We start from the raw sequence: 19,216 nt of genomic DNA on the forward strand, positions 1-19,216 counted from the left end.
TCCTCATCGTTCTCTTTTGCCTCTCCTCTTCTTCTTTCTCGTTAGAGAAGAGAATTGAGTCGACATATGACTCCCTTAAACATTTAACTGTAACGAGGCAGGTGTGAAAATAACAAATTAAGTCCTTCTTTGTGGCGTTAAAGCCAAATAATGTGTATAGGAAATATCGTTCGTAGAGTGGTACAGAAGAGATTCTCGTGTCGTGTCGTGTGGTGTGGCGACGAACACACACACAAATTAACCGCAGAAGAAGCGAAGCCCCCTTTCAGAGAATCTCGATTCCTCTTCCGTTGGACTCCCCGAATCTGGACCCTTGGACGGGCTGTGTCTCAGATCTAAGATCCTTCTCACCACCGAGAAGCGCGATCGAGGACGACCCGAGTCTTTGCGTGCGTCCTGCGGGTGGAGCTCTTCTCCTCGTTTCTTGGTTCGGCGATAGGCTTGTCGACGGATCTCGATCCCCCGTGATCCTTCTGGGACCGGAACCTCCGTTGCTCAAACGATGCCTGTGGCGGCATCAGCTATATACTTCTTGAATCTCCGAGGCGATGTGCTCATCAATCGCCTCTACCGCGACGATGTGGGGTGAGCGCCTTTCTTCGCCCGTTGTGGATTTCGGGCCCCTTTCTTGGATTTTCTCGGCCAAATTTTTTGCTTCTTTTCCCCTCGAATTATCTGCTTTCGGCTGAAGATCTTGTTTGCGTCTAATTTGAGCGAAGAGGATTAGTAGATTCGAGACGTAGATGCGATTAGAAGATTGTGTGAATATGGTCTTTTAGCATGTTGAGTGATCTGTTATCTGTAATATTTTGAAGATTAAAAGTTCCAATTTTTTGGAGCTGGCGTAAACTGGAAATGGACGCTGAATAATCTTGCTTCACCGTGAACCGTTTCTTCCTTCAGCATATATTTTGGCATTGACAATTATCAGAATTGCTGATTAAGTTATCATTTGACTATCCAATTACATTACTCGTTATCTATTTTCTGCTCTATGTTATCAGAATTGCTACCTGTTTTTTCTTTTTTGAAAGTAAAGTGTGTTGATATTCGGTGCATTATGCAGTGGCAATATGGTGGATGCATTTCGGACGCATATAATGCAGACGAAAGAACTTGGTACATGTCCTGTTCGGCAAATCGGTGGCTGCTCCTTTCTCTATATGAGAATTAGCAATGTGTACATTGTGATCGTTGTTAGCAAAAATGCAAACGTAGCCTGTGCTTTCAAGTTTGTTGTCGAGGTATGCTGCTCTAGTATTGCTAATATTTGGGTGCTGTTTTCCTGAACATCTTAAAGGTTCTATTTGATTGCTATATAGCTTAGGAGGAATTGCTCTAAAATTTCCCTACCTTATTTCTTTATTCCAGATTTCATATTATTCCGGTCAATGCAGTTTGTTTCCTTGTTAACATGGACTGGGAATGTCACACTATCTTCTCTCTCTTTGCGAAGCCTTGTTATTTCTCCTAGATCTTCAAATCCAGCTTTTTTGCCCAGCATTGGAAATTTTGTTACCAGTATTCGAAGCTAGCGTAACTAACCATCTTGTTTGCAGTAGGAAAAAGGCATGTAAGGCCAATCATGCTTTATAGGCATGACTTTTGAGCAGTCAAGAAACAACATATATAAAAGATTATGTCGCTAAGATGAGAATAGTACGATGAATATGTGAAATTACTAAGAGAGATGAAAAAATATCTATATTTATGAATAATTAGGCTTAGCTTTGATAGATGATAAAATGAGATAGATTCATCTAAGATGGTATGGGCATATTCTAAGACACTAATATTGCAATTAGAAGAGGTGAGAGGAGAGATAGATGACTTTTTACTAGAAACTATAAATAAATATTTAAATACTCTTGAAATAAGAAGATTGTTTTGTACAAAGCCCTGGCCCCAGATAGTTGTATTATGGATTATGGTTGTTGTTATTGAAGGATTAATTCTTGCTAAGATCATAAAATATGTCATGATATTTTCTAATGAATTAATAAAATGTAGTTTTTTTTAAGAATAATAAAGAATGGAACTATAACCATCATGTTTTAGGGACATAGTATTTTTTTTTGGAATTCTTCACCAGAAAATTACAGGTTCTAAATAATGAAGGAATTATGCTTAACCGTGATCAAAGCCCCATAGCTATGCCATTTTGTCAAAGATCTTTTCTTTCCAATATTAGATATTCCTTCTTTACTATCTATATATCTGTTCCAGAACGTACCATTAATCACATCAATTAGCATTCAGTTGTGTTCCTGCTATATGTAATATAGACTGTTTGAATGACTTGTTAATTCATCATTTTAGATGCCCATATCAGGAAATTTCAGTTCTAAACATAGTACAAGTAAATGGTATGAGATTAACTCCATATTACTTTTGAACCTGGTAATAAACATCTGTAAAAATATTAATTGTAATTATTTGCCATGAAGTCTAAGATATTTTGTTCGACTCCTATTCATTACTAACATTATTCTTCTTTTACCATTACCAGGCTGTTGCACTATTTAAATCATACTTTGGTGGTGCATTTGACGAAGATGCCATTAGAAATAATTTTGTTCTAATTTATGAGCTTCTTGATGGTATGTACTGCTTGTCTGATTTGACAAAATTCTTATTGGCATGGATTTTCAAGATGCTTTTTAATTTTTTATTAATACTGAATTGACTTTCTATAGTGGTGTTGATTGAAATTTCTAAGCCAAGCATGGTTGTCTTACCATGCTGCCATAATGTGATGATGTTTCCATTAGTCTATACCAACAGGATCTTTTACAGGATCTTTTATGTCTATGAGTTCATGCATTTTAACCATGGAGAAGGGTTTTTTCTAGATTATTGCACTTCATATTTCTTAGTAGTTAATTGCTTAATTTTATCGGTATATCACTCTTATTTTTTCATGGTTATTTATGATTTTTTGGTGGTAGTTATTGATTATGGGTGATGACCTGAATGATATAAGCAATATTACTTGATGTTTGTTAAAGTTCTGGTTATTGTCTTTAGAATTCTCAAGGAGATTGTGGAAGATGTTAATGATAAAAGAGTAATGGTTGTATAAACTTGAGAGTAAGTACTAATAAGTTGTGTTCGCATATACAGGGTAAGTGTAACATGATAAGATACAGAAATGGTTGCATTTGATACGTTGATGGTGGCACCAATTCTTATTAAGATTGAGGAAAATTGTTCAAGGTAGATTGGAGCTTAGACATTTTTATGGAAGATTGTGATATGATTACACTTCCTAACTCCCGTCTTCTTTGCGTCAAGGAAGAGAAGAAGCCTCCATAGGATTTAACTAAAGAAGAAGATCAAAGTTTTAAATACCATTGGAGATTATGGATTGCAGTAGACTCTATAAATACTTTACCACAGTATTCTTTTGTTTAATTTGCAGAGATTATGGATTTTGGGTACCCTCAAAATCTTGCACCTGAGATTTTGAAGCTTTATATCACTCAGGAAGGTGTTCGGTCGCCATTCTCGTCCAAGGTAATGTGTCAAGTGTTTTATTTCTCTTAATGTATAAAGTCATCCAATGGTTTGCATATTACCATTTGAACCATCATTCACAGGCTTATATCTCAGTTTGAAAGTTAAACTGTTGCTTGAATCAATAGAATGTTGACAATATTTCTTTTTAATTTTATTTCTGCAATATTAGCCCTCAGACAAGCCTGTCCCCAATGCAACTCTTCAAGTTACAGGTGCTGTTGGTTGGAGACGTGAGGGACTCCTATACAAAAAGAATGAGGTGGCTTACCTTTTCATAACCGTATCTTTGTATGAGAAACTCTGGCTCTAAACTAGTGTGTTTCAGGTCTTCCTGGACATTGTTGAAAGTGTTAATCTTCTTATGTCTTCGAAAGGTTTGTTATGTTCAACTTGGTATACGAGCCTAAAAAGCTCTTCATTACTCCATTATTTTCTATTTATAGGGAGTGTTCTACGTTGTGATGTGACGGGAAAGATTCTCATGAAGTGCTTCCTTTCTGGGATGCCTGATTTAAAGCTAGGATTAAATGATAAGATTGGTCTTGAAAACGAGTCACAACTCAAATCCAGACCTATAAAAAGGTAAGCGAGATCTGTTACTTCATGGAGAAATTAATTTTGATCGTACCTCAAAGATATTATTGTTGGATTGCTTATAAATTATGAACAAGCTTCACTAAAATATCTATCAAATATTAAAATTTTATACTATAGAATGTCTTCAGGAAACTGTCTAAAGGTAGATGCGTAGCCATTAGACTTATCCAAGTTCTGGATGCCAAAATGCCATCGAGGTGGTTGCAAAGTGAAGCTACACAGTCAGCAATCATGTTGCCAATGTGCCTTCACATTAGAACTGAGGTAGCAACTGCCACTGTCATCACAACTCTGCACGCCAAATTTCGCTGCATAGTGTGGGCTGAAAGCTCCATTTTGGATAGTTTTGTCTCCATGCAATAAATGACCAAAAATGGGCCTACTACCTACTGCGAAGCTCGGAACAAACTGAAACAACAATATTGGTTAGGGACTACAAACAATAAAAATTGATAGGAATGGTCCCTTTAAAGGGATCAAGATTGATTGAGAGGATATTTTTAAAATGAAATAAAAAACAAAAATCATAAAATAGCAAGACATAAAAAAAAAAAACTCATGTATTTGGGAGTTATTCGTGAATGACTAGATCTAACAACATTTCGTTGCTTTTGCAGTGGCAAGACCATAGAACTTGATGATGTCACTTTTCACCAATGTGTAAACTTGACAAGGTTCAACTCAGAAAAGACAGTCAGTTTCGTGCCTCCCGATGGTGAATTTGAATTGATGAAGTATGTTTCTGCTCATCATTTCTTGCTGGTTATGTTTGTGTTTAGCTTTTATATTGGCAATATTTTATTTTTTAATCCATAAATTTTAGAGTTATCTGCTGTTCATTTTCTCATCACTGATCTGTAATGGTTGTCCTCACTGAACATGCACTTGAATTATACTCATAAAACATAGTCGATATACGTGTGTTTCTTAACTAGGTGAAAGAAAAATTTCATCTGCAGGGTTTGGACCGAGGACCTGCGCATAAACTTTCAGTCAATACAGTGTCTAAATTTTACACAGGATAAATATGTTTGTGATAGATACTGTATATATTTTACAGTATTCTTTACAGCAAGAATTTTCTTGAAAAAGAAAAGTTGGAGAGACTTACCTTAAGGAAAACTTCTCATAAGAGAAAGTTGTTTTAATTTTTTTTTAATGTTACAAACAACAAAAATATTTCTTTTAAAGAGATCTCACATGACACCAGACATTTGAAGCTCTCATACTAACCATTTATTATGTGATGTACACAATGATCAAACTGGTTGGACTACTTATTTGTAAGGTTGAGTTTTTACCAAATTTAAAATGATCTGCACCAATTGCCAAAAGGTGAAGAGTAGAAGGCCAGTGCTACTTTTAGAGAAGTTGAACTATTATGAGTAGTCCTTTAACATATAATCTCTATATAAAACTTCTGATCAATGGCAGCATAAAATTCTAGTTTTCAAGTATTTCATTCTGATCTACTTTAATTCTGCCTATCGTTCTTTAGTTCATTCTTCACGCTGGTATGTAGTACATTCCAGTAATTGCTTGCCAATTGACACATGTGCATGAGTTGAAATGTACCATGTCTGAATGGAACTGCTGACACATTCTACACCAACACATATTCTAGTGTTGACATATGGATAGACCAATTTTTGACTATGTCAATTGCACAGTGTGGATTTCAGTCATGCCAAAAGAGTACTAATATGCCCTCGTGCCATGGAACACTTTAATGCATTTTTTATTACATGATCTATTACTTCTTCATTACATAATTCGCCAATCATATCTAGAACTACATTATCATGTATCTGCCTGTCATTTCATAATTTTCATTAATATGTTTAAACTGGTCCTATTCTTAAGTCTGCTCAATCCCTAGCAGTTGAAATCTACGTTATTGAATTTAAATGTGTTTCAGTGGTAAAAATGAATATCATGATTAATTGAAAAATTACCCATCAAGGCAAAAGCACTATGGAGTAGAAATATGTTCTGACTATAGAGTACAAACATAATAAATCCATAATATATTCTGACTATAGAATATAGAAAAAGGTGGTACAGTGTCTACATCTATATCAATCTCAACAAAGAAAGAAGTCGAAAAAAAAAAGGGGGAAGTATCTTGTTCCTTTGCAATCCGACAAATAACAAGGCAGTACAGTGGCCAAGGAATTGTAGAAGCCAACTCTTGAAAGTTGTTATCAAGGCTGACTTGTTTTATAGGTATCGTATAACTGAGGGTGTAAATCTGCCATTTCGGGTGTTGCCAACAATCAAAGAACTGGGTAGAACAAGAATGGAAGTAAATGTTAAGGTTAGTTTGATGCATATTGCTGTTGTAGACTTATGCTTTCCATGTGTTCTAAACCATAATTAACAGGTTAAGAGTGTCTTCGGTGCCAAAATGTTTGCCCTTGGAGTTGTGGTAAAAGTTCCAGTTCCTAAGCAAACTGCAAAAACTAGTTTCCAAGTGACATCTGGTCGAGCCAAATATAATGCTTCTATAGACTGCCTGGTGTGGAAGTAAGTTTTATCTAATACTCCTCTAACTTTGTCTCATATTCTTTGTAGCTCTATGCTTGTCTTTTGTTGCATTTTGACTAATTTTTTAATTTTATTCTATAAACTGATGAAGCAAATGCAGATGATGTCTAACGACACAATTGTTCAAGCTGCCTGACATAGTTTTTCATTTTGTACTCACTGACAGAGATGATTGCTAGTTTTACTTAATTTTGTTACCTTATTTGGTTGGTCAACTTTCTATTGACAAGTAACTCCTTAGTTTCTATGAGCAGCTCAACATTGTCCTTGTTAAGCTTATCTGTTTCAAAGAGAGAAAATATATTAGAAGAATACACTAGGAACAGCAGATTTTTTGGCTTGTAGTGTGACTAGTGCTATACACCACAACAGGGCTCAGTTATGGGAAAAAAATCTTTACTTTTGATCACAAACTGTTGGAAACTTTGGCTTGTAGATACGGGACAAGTTCTGTCAACAAGAACTAGATAAGTTGTAGCCACCAAGTAGCATTAGTTTCATTGCAATCTCATATCTTGCCTAAATGTGTCATGGCTAGGTCCTATCAACATTATTTAAGCGGTTAGACTAACATCAGATTGGTAAATTTTATCAAGTCTCCGTTGACTGTCCTTTTTGCTCCATATTCAACTATTGTTGATAAGGAAAAGCTTATCCTTGATTATTTTGTTTGATTATTTGAAGGTTTTTTTATTTGATCATTGTTTTGTCATGTTGTGGCTAGTATCCTTTCTTAAATGCAATATTTTCAGATTCTGCAGAAGTTAACTACATATTGAATGTTAAACTTGCAGGATCAGAAAATTTCCTGGACAAACTGAGTCAACAATGAGTGCAGAGGTTGAGTTGATTTCAACCATGGCAGAAAAGAAATCATGGACCAGACCACCCATTCAAATGGAATTCCAGGTTCTCTCCCCCAACCCCCAAACATCTCTCTCTCTCTCTCTCTCTCTCTCTCTCTCTGATCTGAAGGCCTTGGTCATGGTGTCAGTTTTTGTTCACCGTCTGCTCATACGCGTTATTAATTAATGTAACTATGATGCACCATAGAACACTTTCCCTCTTGCCGGCGTGACGAGATTCACAAAACGAGGCATTTCGGATCAATTTCACCGCATGGGATTGACAACCAATATTGACCATATTAGATCACTTGTGCCTAACCAATTGCACCCAAGCTTAGGCGTAGTTCAACTAATGCTCCTTGTGTTGAAATCAACACAAGTTATACCTCTTTGTACCCATAACAACTGATGCGCCCAAGGTGGGCACTTGTGCATGATGTGTGCACCCAGGACAAAAAGTATAGCATCTCTTTTGCTTGCCATGCACCCGTCCCCGATGCCCCCCCAAAACTTATGTGTGATGCGTCTAAGGTCAAGAAAGTGTTTGAAGCATCTCATTTTATGTGGTGCATCTGTTCAAGACAAAAAAACATGTGACATATCTGATGTGGCCCAAAGCTTCTTTGTGTGTGATGTATCCACCCTAGATAAAATAATCGAAAGAGCCCATCCAAGGCGTCCCTTTTATGCACTGTGCATTGCGTCCTCTCATCACAAAAAAGCATCTGACACTTTTGATAAAACCAAGCTCATCAGCCTGATGCATTCACCTAGGACAAGAAAGCAACTAAAATGTCACCGAATCATTTTTAATGTAGATTACAATAGTTGAGATCTCAAAACGAACATTATGTTCTTGGACGAACAAACCCTAGGCAACACCTAGTGGACATGCCATGTTAGCTTCTGGGGATGACAAAGAGCCTACATGACACCTGAAGGAAATATTCAAACTGACACTATATATGAAATAGTCTCTTCAGGTATGCTTTCTTTCCAGATTTAATAAATTAATGTTGAACTCCTTATGCATTTTATACCACCACTGAACAAACATGGAACGATTTTGTCGGACACAAACCCAACCCTGAGGTAGTCTGTTGTAGAAATAGACTGAAATGTGAGATAAGGCAATACAAATATTTTCTACCATCAAGAGAAATTTTTCTCGTCAAGTCAAAGAACTTCCTTTGCGTTTCCAAACACGACAACACTCAGAAAAATAGGTTGGATCAGTTTTGTAACATTTGGTTGATGATCAAAATTGAAAATTAACCATATCAGTTTATAATCCACGAATAGGCTACTTGGTGGTTCAAACAGGATCCGAGGATGGATATATATTTCTTCCTTATGTTTGCTCCCATTTATGATAACTGGATATGTTGTATGACATTTTAATCTATGCAAGATATTCTCTCATTAGCCACTCATTTATCCAAATTAGGTTAGGCAGTTGCATTCTGTATCGAACTTGTGGGTTGCCATATACTCTCAAATTTATCTGCTGATTGTTCTCTAGAAATGGATTCACATATATATATATATATATATACATATATATATATATATATACATATATATATATATATATCTGTGTATTGATATCTTGATTCTCTCAGGTCCCAATGTTCACTGCATCAGGTCTACGTGTCCGCTTTCTCAAGGTACAAAATGGAGTCATGTCGTTGGTGTAAACATGCTACTGTAGATTACCAAACTAAATCTTTTTGTAGGTATGGGAGAAGAGTGGGTATAACACGGTCGAATGGGTTCGTTACATCACTAAAGCTGGATCGTATGAGATCAGATGTTAATCTGCTTCCAAACCAATATTTAAGACTTATATTGGAAGGTTGCGGATGACCATAAGAGCTTCATCATCAACGAGCAGTGGTGTCTGACTTGTCACTGAACCAACATCCGCGGTTTCATAGAAAAGGTTGTGTTTGTTCTTCGTCTGTGTTTCTGTGTTGCCATTTTTTGGATGATTATGTTTCTATTGGATACTCGTATCAATTGCAGCTTGGTATGAGGCTCAACTCGGATTACTGATCTGTTGTCTACGATCCCAGTTGACGGTGCTTTGCTCTTTTTGGTAGAACATGACTTTTCCTGACACCATATCGGCTCGACGTGTTCTTGTTGGGTTAACATGTTTCGGTCAGATCCATCGTTTCGTCGGATGCATGTGTCCGATGTGGGCTGTTGATCTGTTGATTGATCAAGTTTGGATCAGATCTAGATGTGAAAATTGTCAACTTCAGATCGAACTTATTTAACGGCTTAAATAAGGCAAAACCCCACCAACTTCCATCTTGGAAAAAAAAAGGCAAAAAAAGAAGAAGAAAATCTTGAAACGTCATCTTATATATGCACATCTACATGTAGAACATACCTGTAATGATAGTATGCGAAAGGCGTTGCTTCCTCTTGAGAGTGGTTGTCTTCGTCATGGTTCATCTTATTAGTCCGTACCGATATATCGAGTGATCATCAATATGATACGTATAAGCGTTACGATGGACCTTTGATTTCCATAGATGGAAAAAATGAATAAATTGTTGTATAGTATTAAAGGCTATCTCCTTTGAGAACAAAATTTGTTTGCAACCAAGAAAAAAAGAGGATTAAAATCAATTGCATAATTTAGGATTATTTAACCAAAACGTTTAGAACCCAAGCCATAAGCAGCATTTGTTTGTACCATACAGCAGCTTCTTTCTAGCGTGTAATTGTTCACAGAATAATAGCATAGCTTAATAAAATACCTGTGCCTTCATCAGGGATTTGGCTATCGAATAAAAAGATCGATGTCCGGAGTAGACAAAACTTTACACTTTGCACTAAATCATGTATCAAATATTTTTTTTTTTTTTACGGTCGATGATGTTGTGCAGAAAGCAAGCTCATTATGGAAGTCTATTAGTGAATACAATCTTGATCGTAATACCTTAAACAATCAATTTGTAAAGAATATATGTAGAAATCAGATTAATTTAACAATGTATAATCAAAATATTCAGCAATCAGACAGTAATGGTTGAAGCAGCTACTACTAGGTCGAAGAAATGTCGATTTGGATATCAATTCAGTCTTGGATGTTACAGACTTCGATATGATGTGTAGAGTCGTCTCTCCAGATCGAGCGTATTCCACTCCTAACACGAGTAACATAATCTCCTTTCCTTAGATACCCTCCATTCTGTATCATTGTATACACCATAGAATGAGCAACACATAACTTGATAAATGTCGAGAAAGAGAACATAGAAAGCGACATATGCAGTACCATCAAATGCTTTATGGCCCTAGAGAAGGTCTCTTCAGCATCATCAGAGAACTGCATATATAAAGGCAGCACCCCTTGGTACAGCGTCAACCTTCGTCCAACTCTTTCCCTGCCAAAAACCGATTAAATCCTTATCACGATACGATCAATTTAACAGGATAGAAGCCTTGAGAAAGCTTCTGCGGCAGATGTTATTTTTTTTCTTTCTGAACAATGACGTTAACAGGTTCGGTTCATTTACACTTCTACTCGAAGTGATTTATCTTGCTTGTTCCTTCTTTACAAATATTGAGATAAAATCGATAAAATCCAAAATAGAAAATAACTGTGATTTCAACTTAGAGAACTTACTCATTAGTAAATGCAAATATAGTTGAAGAAGGTCGATAGTGACTCAGAAGTATAGGCATCGAACCAGTTTGTGTGAAGACAATAATAGGTGTGCCAAGAGCATTGGCCATGGTGGTTGCATGCAACGCAAACATCGCACTCATGTGCCCTTGGGAAAAATCGGCACCACCTACATACTGCAACAAGAAAAAGAAATAAATGAATGCAACCAGCAACATGAGCATTAAGCGGACCTTTAGAATTTAGGATGTTGATTTGATAGGAAAGTCACATGGACAACCAAGAAAACCTCAAGTAATTGAAAAACAGAACTTGTCATTCACAACCTACATACTGCAACAAGGAAATGAAACAGATGAATACAACCAACAATACGAGTAATAAGTGGAACTTTGAAACCTTGATGTTGATTTGATAGAAAAGCAATATGGACATCCAAAACAAACCTCCAAAGTTAAGAAAAGACTAGAAAAAGAGAAGTTGTCATTCACCTATTACATGGGCATGCTCACCTGGACAGCCGTGGCAGGAGTGTGGAGAATGTCGTTTGACATTATGGATTCAGTTTTTGATGCCACATTGTGCATTACTTTAACAGCTTTCAATGGGTACCTAAGACCAGAAATCGACAAAATATTATTAAATCAAAATAATTGATTTGCAAGAATAAACAATAAAAGGATAAGTTGCTAGAGAATTATCCATGTCAAACATTATAAAATCACACCGCGCAAACCCTTAGCAAAAATTACTTATTGTATTTTGAATTTTACATTAAAAAAAAATCATGAAGTGATAGATACTTTTAGCTTTTTACCACAACCCACAATTTAAAAGCCAATCAGCGTATACATTTTCACAACAGAAGATCCAAGTAACATTTTATTGTTTATTACAAACCCTGGATGATAATCAGACCTGTTATATAATTACCAATAGAATTAATTACTTACTTTCCATGAGCAGTTTCTCCTGATAGCATGATAGCATCTGCTCCTTCTTGGACTGCAATTGATATGTCAGAAACTTCTGCTCTTGTTGGAGTTGGATGGTTTATCATGCTTTCTAACATGTTCGTTGCTACAATCACTGGTTTCTGCATGCTTCTACATGTCCTAATAATCTCTTCCTGTAAAGACAGATTTAATTCATTTTTTTAAGAAACATGAGACAATAGATAATTGGAGAAAGAAAATACTTGCACATGAAGAACAATTTCTAAATCATAAAACTAAAGAATCTGCACAGTAGTCCTTGAACACAATTGGTCAGATATCAGATTGTTGTACCTGGACAAACAAATGACTTAATTTCGTGTGGACCAACTTCATCAGACGAGAAAAAGCATTGATTGCAAATACAAATCTTAGTATCCAACCTGACCATTATGCCAAGTGGGGACGACCTAAAATGGTCCAGCTTTGAAGTATGGGTATGAGTATGACAAATACAGAATAAAAGTCCAAACTTGTTATATTTTAAATTATAAAAATATTTATGTTTATAAAAATAAATTTAACAATTAGGAAGATATACTTTTACCTTATATGGTTATACCAAAGAAGTCCAAATCTAAATAGGTATAGAATGCAAGAATGAATTGGAGAGGCAATGTTGCAATTAACTTCCATCTTTGATTACAGTTTATCACAGACCTTGAGAGAGGGAACGTCCTCAATTGGAAGCTCAGCACCAAGGTCTCCACGTGCCACCATCGCCTACATATTTTTCCAAGAGTCATTGGATAATACATAGGTACAAACTACTGACACATACAAATTGCATAAATGAATCTCCATGTAACAATTGCATAATCTGAACTATTAAAATATATACAGTAACAGAAGTAGAAACATATTATAAACACATGCAAAGGGGCATGAGAGCACAGACAAACACAAATGCATGTATAAATGAACCTGCAACGGCACAGGCAGGTATACAAGGACCAACCCATGTATATTGGTATTTCTACTTGCAAATAACAGACAATCAAGAAGTGGCTTCCAGCCTCTGTTTTTACAGTACATCTAATCGCTTTGGTGATAAAGTACCATAAAAGAAATAATCAGGAATGCCATTTTCCTCTTTGGACGAACAACCTTAAAAAAATACCAATATATAAAGTAGCCTGACTGTTCTAGTCAAACTCAAGCTTTCTCTACCAATCTATGCTAGAGCCACTTAGAAGGATTATGAATAAAAGGAATATAGAACCATAAATTTTAGAAAACTAACAATTCTGGTGTACTAGCTTGTTTAGTTCTTGGAGAAATATCACAATGACAGTAGCATTTTCTTTTCCCAGCATTTTATTGTCCAATAAGTTTGTGTCATCAAGAACAAACAAAAGTATAACAAATAATCATGTAAGCATTAGTGAAATCAATCAAAAACCTAAATAACAATAAAATTACTTACCCCATCTGAGGCTGAAATTATTGCCTGAAGGTTTGGAATTGAATCTGCACTTTCTATTTTAGGGATAATATGTATATCTGCATTGAGACCTTATAGAAAACAGACAAATAAATGAAATAAAATGAGTTGGTCACAAATAAATACAGGAAAACTATAGCATAGAGTCAGAAGCTTACTTCTGAGATAGTCATTTAGTTCATGAATTACTCTAGCATCTTTAACAAAAGAAACTGCAAAAAAATCAACCTGATTGTCCACACCAAACTTAATATCTTCCCAATCCTTCTCTGCAGGAACACCAGGAATATTAGAGAAAAATCATCAGAGACCACAATCCCCTAAATCTTTCATCAAATAATTTATCCTGAACATTTAGAAAAGAAAAGAAAATTATAGTTACCTGTAATGGATGGAAGTGTAGCACTTTTTCCACGCACATTTAAGTGGCGCCTTGATTTTAATTCCCCACCATCAATTACTTTGCATTTGACCATATCATGAGTCTTTGATTTTACAGCTAATGACATCATCCCTCCTACATTAGCACCAAGGTTCTTGTGAAACTAATAAGTTTGTGCTGGAAGCTTGTGCACAATATTTGTATGTTAGACTGGTATAGTATTAATTACATGATAATGATCTATGATAGAAGAGGCTAGCCTATAGAGATATAATAGTAAACCTTCTGGTACATCCACAAATCTCAGATTATGCAGCTAAAGTCAAGAAAATAAAGATCTAATCGTACATCATTCCTCGCATGCACAGATGTTTATTGCACAAAAAAAGGTAATGTGAGATTCTGAGTAAGAAAACACATTTGAATATTTGATATCATATCTTTTTCAGTTTTCCTCCTAACATGAATTGCCAATTCATTTACCTATATACTTCCCAAACAAACAATCACTATTTAACAGAAGCATGCTATTCTTTTACACAAGCCACATAGTAAAAACAAAACTGTATCAAGGTTATTCTTATGAACTTTAGTCAAGTACAACTAATAAAGTTAACTATCACATCGGCCAGTTTTTATTCAAGTTGCTATGAGCAATGTATAGCAAAGAAAATATGAATTTAACATAACAGAGTAAGGAAAAATATCGGCACTCACCATCCACCAAAATAACATCACCAACTTCAACATCATTCACAAAGTCGTCATAATTTACACTAACAGTATCTTCAGAATTAACTCCTATTTTGATGGTAAAGTTGAATGATTGACCTTCCTTAAGCAACACAGGTCTTAGCAAGTCTCCACTTCTTACCTCCGGACCCTGCATGAGAGAATATTGTGGTAAAAAAAAAAGTTATTTACAGGATAGGCTCACATGGCATATGTTCTTTACTAAGGATATTGCTTAAATTAATGAGAGTTTGTTTTGGATTTATTCTAAACATAAAGACTAACACATCTACCAAATGAAATTTTTAAAAAAGAAATAAATTTATAATTAATTTATGATGGATGAACGAGAAGTTCCTATAGTGAAAAAATTAATTTTCTTGAATTCATTATTCAGCAAGAACAAGAGATTAATGAAGATATCGTTAATAGGAGAAAAGTGGGTCAAGAAGTTAGGAGTATGTGCCCCCTCAAATTTAAAAAGAGATGGAGAATTTTATTGGCAATGTTTAACATACAGGTGATACATAAAATCAACCAAAAGCATATACGAATTTGATCATGTGACCGAGTGACCATATTCAAAAAACAAGAAGGTAAAAGCAAGAGACGTATTAGTGCAATTTACACTCGAGAATGAAGTATGTAAAGTATGCTTTGGAAACATAACAAAGACAGTACATGAAAATGCTATTAAGATGCCAAATGCTTAGAGAAATGCTTGTCATTATAAGATGTACCTTAGTGTCCAGCATTATAGCAATAATATTGTCTTTGCATTGGGCATTATATTCCTTGACCAAATCGATAATCTTCTGGTGCGACTCATGATCTCCATGAGACATGTTAAGCCGTGCAACATTCATTCCAGCCTCTGCCAATTTCCAGATCATTTCACGTGTATTCGTTGAAGGACCAATTGTACATACAATCTTTGTCTTCCTTTGAAAATCGGTCACCATCTTTGCCTCTTCAACAATGGGAACAGTTGATTGAATCCCATGCAAGACATTTAGCTTGTCCTGGATAAATTACAACCCGCCAGATTATCAGTGACAAGGAAACAGATTATTCAGTATAATATATATATGTAAGCTAATTACAAGCGAAAAATGAAAAGTATAACTAATTACATATGTTGCTTGCACAACCGGGATAAATAGATTCCATTAATTAACTACTAACAGCCACCTAATCGAGTTGTCAACAGTTTTAGGGTGGATCCTTATAAGATCAATGCTGAATCTACTAAGAACGTGGAAAGCACCAATTGCGGATGGTGGAGATACATTATGAAGCTTCAAAGGATCCAAAAATAGGGTGCTATTTAGTCCTCCCTCTTCAATTATGACCATCTTTAAAAGCAGGTTTAAGCAACTCCTATGCATATCCCAACGCAGCGAATTCGTTAAGCTGGGTTTCTGATTTCGGCTGCAAAAGCTCCATCCCAAACCCTCAAGTCCTATCCAGTTGCATCATCGATTCTTGAAAGAAATATCACAAGTCTCATGAGCAACCAACCAATCGTTTCCAAAACCGACGTCAAACGAGCATCAACTAGCAATCGGAAACCAAGACCCACCGAATTAACAGGCCTGTTGGAAGTGCCGATCTCCACGGTCCGTCCGTCGCGCTTCTCCGCGGCCATCAACGCCCTCACGGCGAGCCCCGTGTCAACAACATCTTTCCGCGCCGACCGCCACCGCCTTCCGGTTCCAAGGAACGTCCGGCCGGCGCGTCCCGTCGGGTTCCGCATCGCAATGCCACCGATCTCCATCGCCGCCGCCATCAGAAGCCGAGAGAGAGAGAGAGAGAGAGAGAGAGGGCCGTTCTACCCGTCCACCGCCGTTGGGCCTCCTCGTTCAGTTGGCGGAACGGACTAAATAAAGCTGACCAGAGAGAGAGAGAAGATCACAGCTGTCAAAAGGAAAAAAGAATGGAGAACTACGGACGGCCGAGATCTCCGACGCCCTCATACCTGGCGGTTCGAATAGGAAGTGTAGTTCGAGTTGGAATCTTGATGGACCAAGACGAGATCACAACCGTCAAAACAAAGATAGAGGTACTGATGGACGGCCGAGATCTCCAACTTGAGAGTTCGAGTCCTAATCGTCATGAACCAACGACTCCTGGTCTACTTATTCTTTGCTTGTCTGCACTTTCTTCATGCACGTGCTATCACGTGACATTGGCATGCTTTGGGCAACGGAGGAAATGTATTTGATGACGTCATCTTCACGTGGGCCCCCTCTCCTAATGGACATTCAGACCACATCGATCTCTCTTCAAGCTGTGACGGTCTGTAGCTTAACCCCTCAGGAATTCTCTGAGTCAACGCCTTTGAACATTCATCGCAACATAACCCCTCGTTCAGTCGAGAACTGAGTCAACGTCGTATTTGGAGGACCAGCGATCGGTGACGAAAGGTCTTTACTCCGGAAAGTCAACGCTCGAGAAGGATACAAAATGTCAATCGTAGGGCGAGAGCTACAGCAGGATGATGCCTTCTAGAGACAACACACCATTTCAAGTCCGGAACTTAATTCTTAAGAGACCTTTTAAACGTCAACCTTTGAATCCTTAAACATCCAAATAGGAAGTTCTCAATTTGTGATACTGTCATGAGATACCTATCGCATACTTTTAGAAATAAATGAACAACCAAATCTTAATCATTTGATGAAGAAAACTTAGCCTTATAATTAGCCAATTTCAACGCATGAAATGGTTCTTTCCATCCTTAAACCTGCAGCGGTCTCTCCAGCCATTTTTGCTCCTCCCCAGCGTCGGAGTGGTTTAGATAGGAGAGAAACATCCATCTAAATGTTTTCTTCTTCCTTTCATTCTTTCTGTGATAGAAAAGAAATCACAGATTCTAAACTAATTAGGATCTGCATATTATCTAGTATTTTTTAAAAGTTTTCTTCTTTCTATAATTAAATCGAAGAAGAAAATTTCTCCCGCTCCTTCACTTCTGTTCTTCTCTTATTCAAACAGACCTATCATCTGATCTCACCTCCTTCTCCATCCTAAGCTAGAAAGAGGCAGAGAGATGCTTACATGCATTCCTTGCCCAGGCACCAAACGGCTCATCAAAGAGATCACCAACCACGTATGCCAGCTCCACCTTTGTCTTACTAGTAGATCTCTTCATCTTTACTCTCTCTCAAGTTTCCAATGGATCGTTCTGGGGATTCAGATTAAAAGCATGTCGCTAAAGGCTGTACGTGTTCAACGTCCAAGAGAGCCGCAATGCCCCAGAGAAGCACCTGCGGTGAAGGCATGTGAAAAACAGGAGAAGGAATGGGTTGCAGAGCCCGAGTCTGGAGTGCTTATAACTTTGGTGTCGCTGCCTGATGGAGGAAACAACATAAAGAAGATACGTTTCAGGTGCCATCGGGCTGCATTTTATGTCTGAATCCCATACATATTATAGATTTCTTCAGTGGTGAGCTTTTTGTGTTGTATAGTCAGAAGATGTTCGACGATTTGGGAGCTCAGAGATGGTGGAGCGAAAACTACGACAAGATCATGGAGCTCTACAGCATCGGTCCGGGCCACTCGTCCCCAACACCACCTCCATCGGATAACGAGGTCAGCTTAGCTTCTGCTGAATCTTCATTTGATGTTACTGAGAAGACCACACGTTGGCATCATGAAGTAAAACAGAAGCTTAAATCTTTCGCTTCTTCTCGCATGGTAAGCCGACCACTGACGCGGTTGGAGCTGAAGAATCCATTGTGCCATTGCGCTCCTCCGGGAGCTCTGCGGCCAGTTCCTCCAACGTTGAAGAGCTGGCGACGACAGAGGCCGCCGTGGAGATCCAAGACAAGGTGTTGGAGTGGGTCGTGGAAGATGAGCCCGGCGTCTTCGTCACCCTGCGTTCGACGCCGTGCGGCTCCAGGGAGATACTGCGAATCGAATTCAGGTAATGATCCCATCAAACAACAGATGGATTCATTGGAACTGTGAGCTCCTTTGCTGCATCCTACCGAGTCTTGCGAGTAAACGCAACTAAACATGCAGACGCGAGAGATTCGGCGAGGTGAAAGCAAGGGTGTGGTGGGAAGAAAACAAGGCCAGGCTATGGAAGCAGTACGCGTAGGTGGAGCTCATGTGGCTGTTCCAGTTATCTTGTAGTGCTCCTCTTTGCATTCTCACGAGAATAATTAGCATGAACATTAAGCAAATGTGAATTCCACTTCAGGTTCATTCAAGTCTGGTGTTGGCAGTGCAATCCAAATTCTATTTGAATATAATTATTATTTGTCAGTTTATGATAAACTCCTGAGCTAAAATTTTATTTTTATTGTTTATCTTTTACAAAAAAAATATATATTTTTTTTATTTTGTGAGTAATTTTGTTACACTTAATGTGTAATTAATGAAATGGGTATTTTTCTTATAAGAAAAGGTTTATCCTAGATGATGATCAAACAAGAAAAGAAATATTTTCTATATTTTTTTATTATATTTAAATGACAAAATTTTGAATTTTTAGTAATTTAT

At 37.1% G+C, this 19,216-nt stretch overlaps 3 protein-coding genes across 5 annotated transcripts; 2 read left to right on the forward strand and 1 right to left on the reverse strand.

Annotated features, from left to right (window-relative positions):
- Positions 1-171: 171 nt before the first annotated feature.
- On the forward strand, positions 172-9,566 carry LOC103982457 (AP-2 complex subunit mu). Of its 3 annotated transcripts, XR_010486456.1 has the most exons (14): positions 175-585; positions 1,067-1,244; positions 2,510-2,600; positions 3,422-3,516; positions 3,689-3,778; positions 3,845-3,893; positions 3,963-4,101; positions 4,734-4,850; positions 6,343-6,433; positions 6,500-6,642; positions 7,458-7,572; positions 9,134-9,178; positions 9,248-9,453; positions 9,537-9,566. XR_010486456.1 is itself a non-coding variant. In XM_009399386.3 (13 exons), exons 1-13 carry the CDS (start codon positions 503-505, stop codon positions 9,326-9,328), a joined length of 1,317 nt encoding a protein of 438 aa, XP_009397661.2. In that variant the 5' UTR covers positions 173-502; the 3' UTR covers positions 9,329-9,566. The 3 variants fall into 3 exon arrangements, 2 of the variants coding, with proteins under 2 accessions (XP_009397662.2, XP_009397661.2); XM_009399386.3 differs by having other exon boundaries at positions 173-585; positions 9,248-9,566; XM_009399387.3 differs by lacking the exons at positions 6,343-6,433; positions 6,500-6,642 and having other exon boundaries at positions 172-585; positions 9,248-9,566.
- A 799-nt stretch (positions 9,567-10,365) lies between these two features.
- Positions 10,366-16,572, reverse strand: LOC135611187 (pyruvate kinase isozyme G, chloroplastic-like). Its single transcript, XM_065106650.1, has 12 exons — positions 16,290-16,572; positions 15,448-15,729; positions 14,693-14,858; positions 13,976-14,110; positions 13,752-13,862; positions 13,576-13,664; positions 12,810-12,872; positions 12,108-12,283; positions 11,667-11,766; positions 11,155-11,330; positions 10,804-10,912; positions 10,366-10,716 (listed from the first exon to the last, which is right to left on the reverse strand). The coding sequence occupies exons 1-12, from the start codon at positions 16,494-16,496 to the stop codon at positions 10,603-10,605; spliced, it is 1,728 nt and encodes a 575-aa protein (XP_064962722.1). The 5' UTR covers positions 16,497-16,572; the 3' UTR covers positions 10,366-10,602.
- A 1,343-nt stretch (positions 16,573-17,915) lies between these two features.
- On the forward strand, positions 17,916-18,812 carry LOC103983367 (protein Brevis radix-like 1). Its single transcript, XM_009400588.2, has 4 exons — positions 17,916-18,097; positions 18,178-18,301; positions 18,412-18,635; positions 18,734-18,812. Exons 1-4 carry the CDS (start codon positions 17,916-17,918, stop codon positions 18,810-18,812), a joined length of 609 nt encoding a protein of 202 aa, XP_009398863.2.
- The last annotated feature ends 404 nt before the right edge of the window (positions 18,813-19,216 follow it).

The sequence above is a fragment of the Musa acuminata genome, chromosome BXJ2-4 (genome assembly GCF_036884655.1).
Source record: "Musa acuminata AAA Group cultivar baxijiao chromosome BXJ2-4, Cavendish_Baxijiao_AAA, whole genome shotgun sequence".
Classification (NCBI taxonomy): domain Eukaryota; kingdom Viridiplantae; phylum Streptophyta; class Magnoliopsida; order Zingiberales; family Musaceae; genus Musa; species Musa acuminata.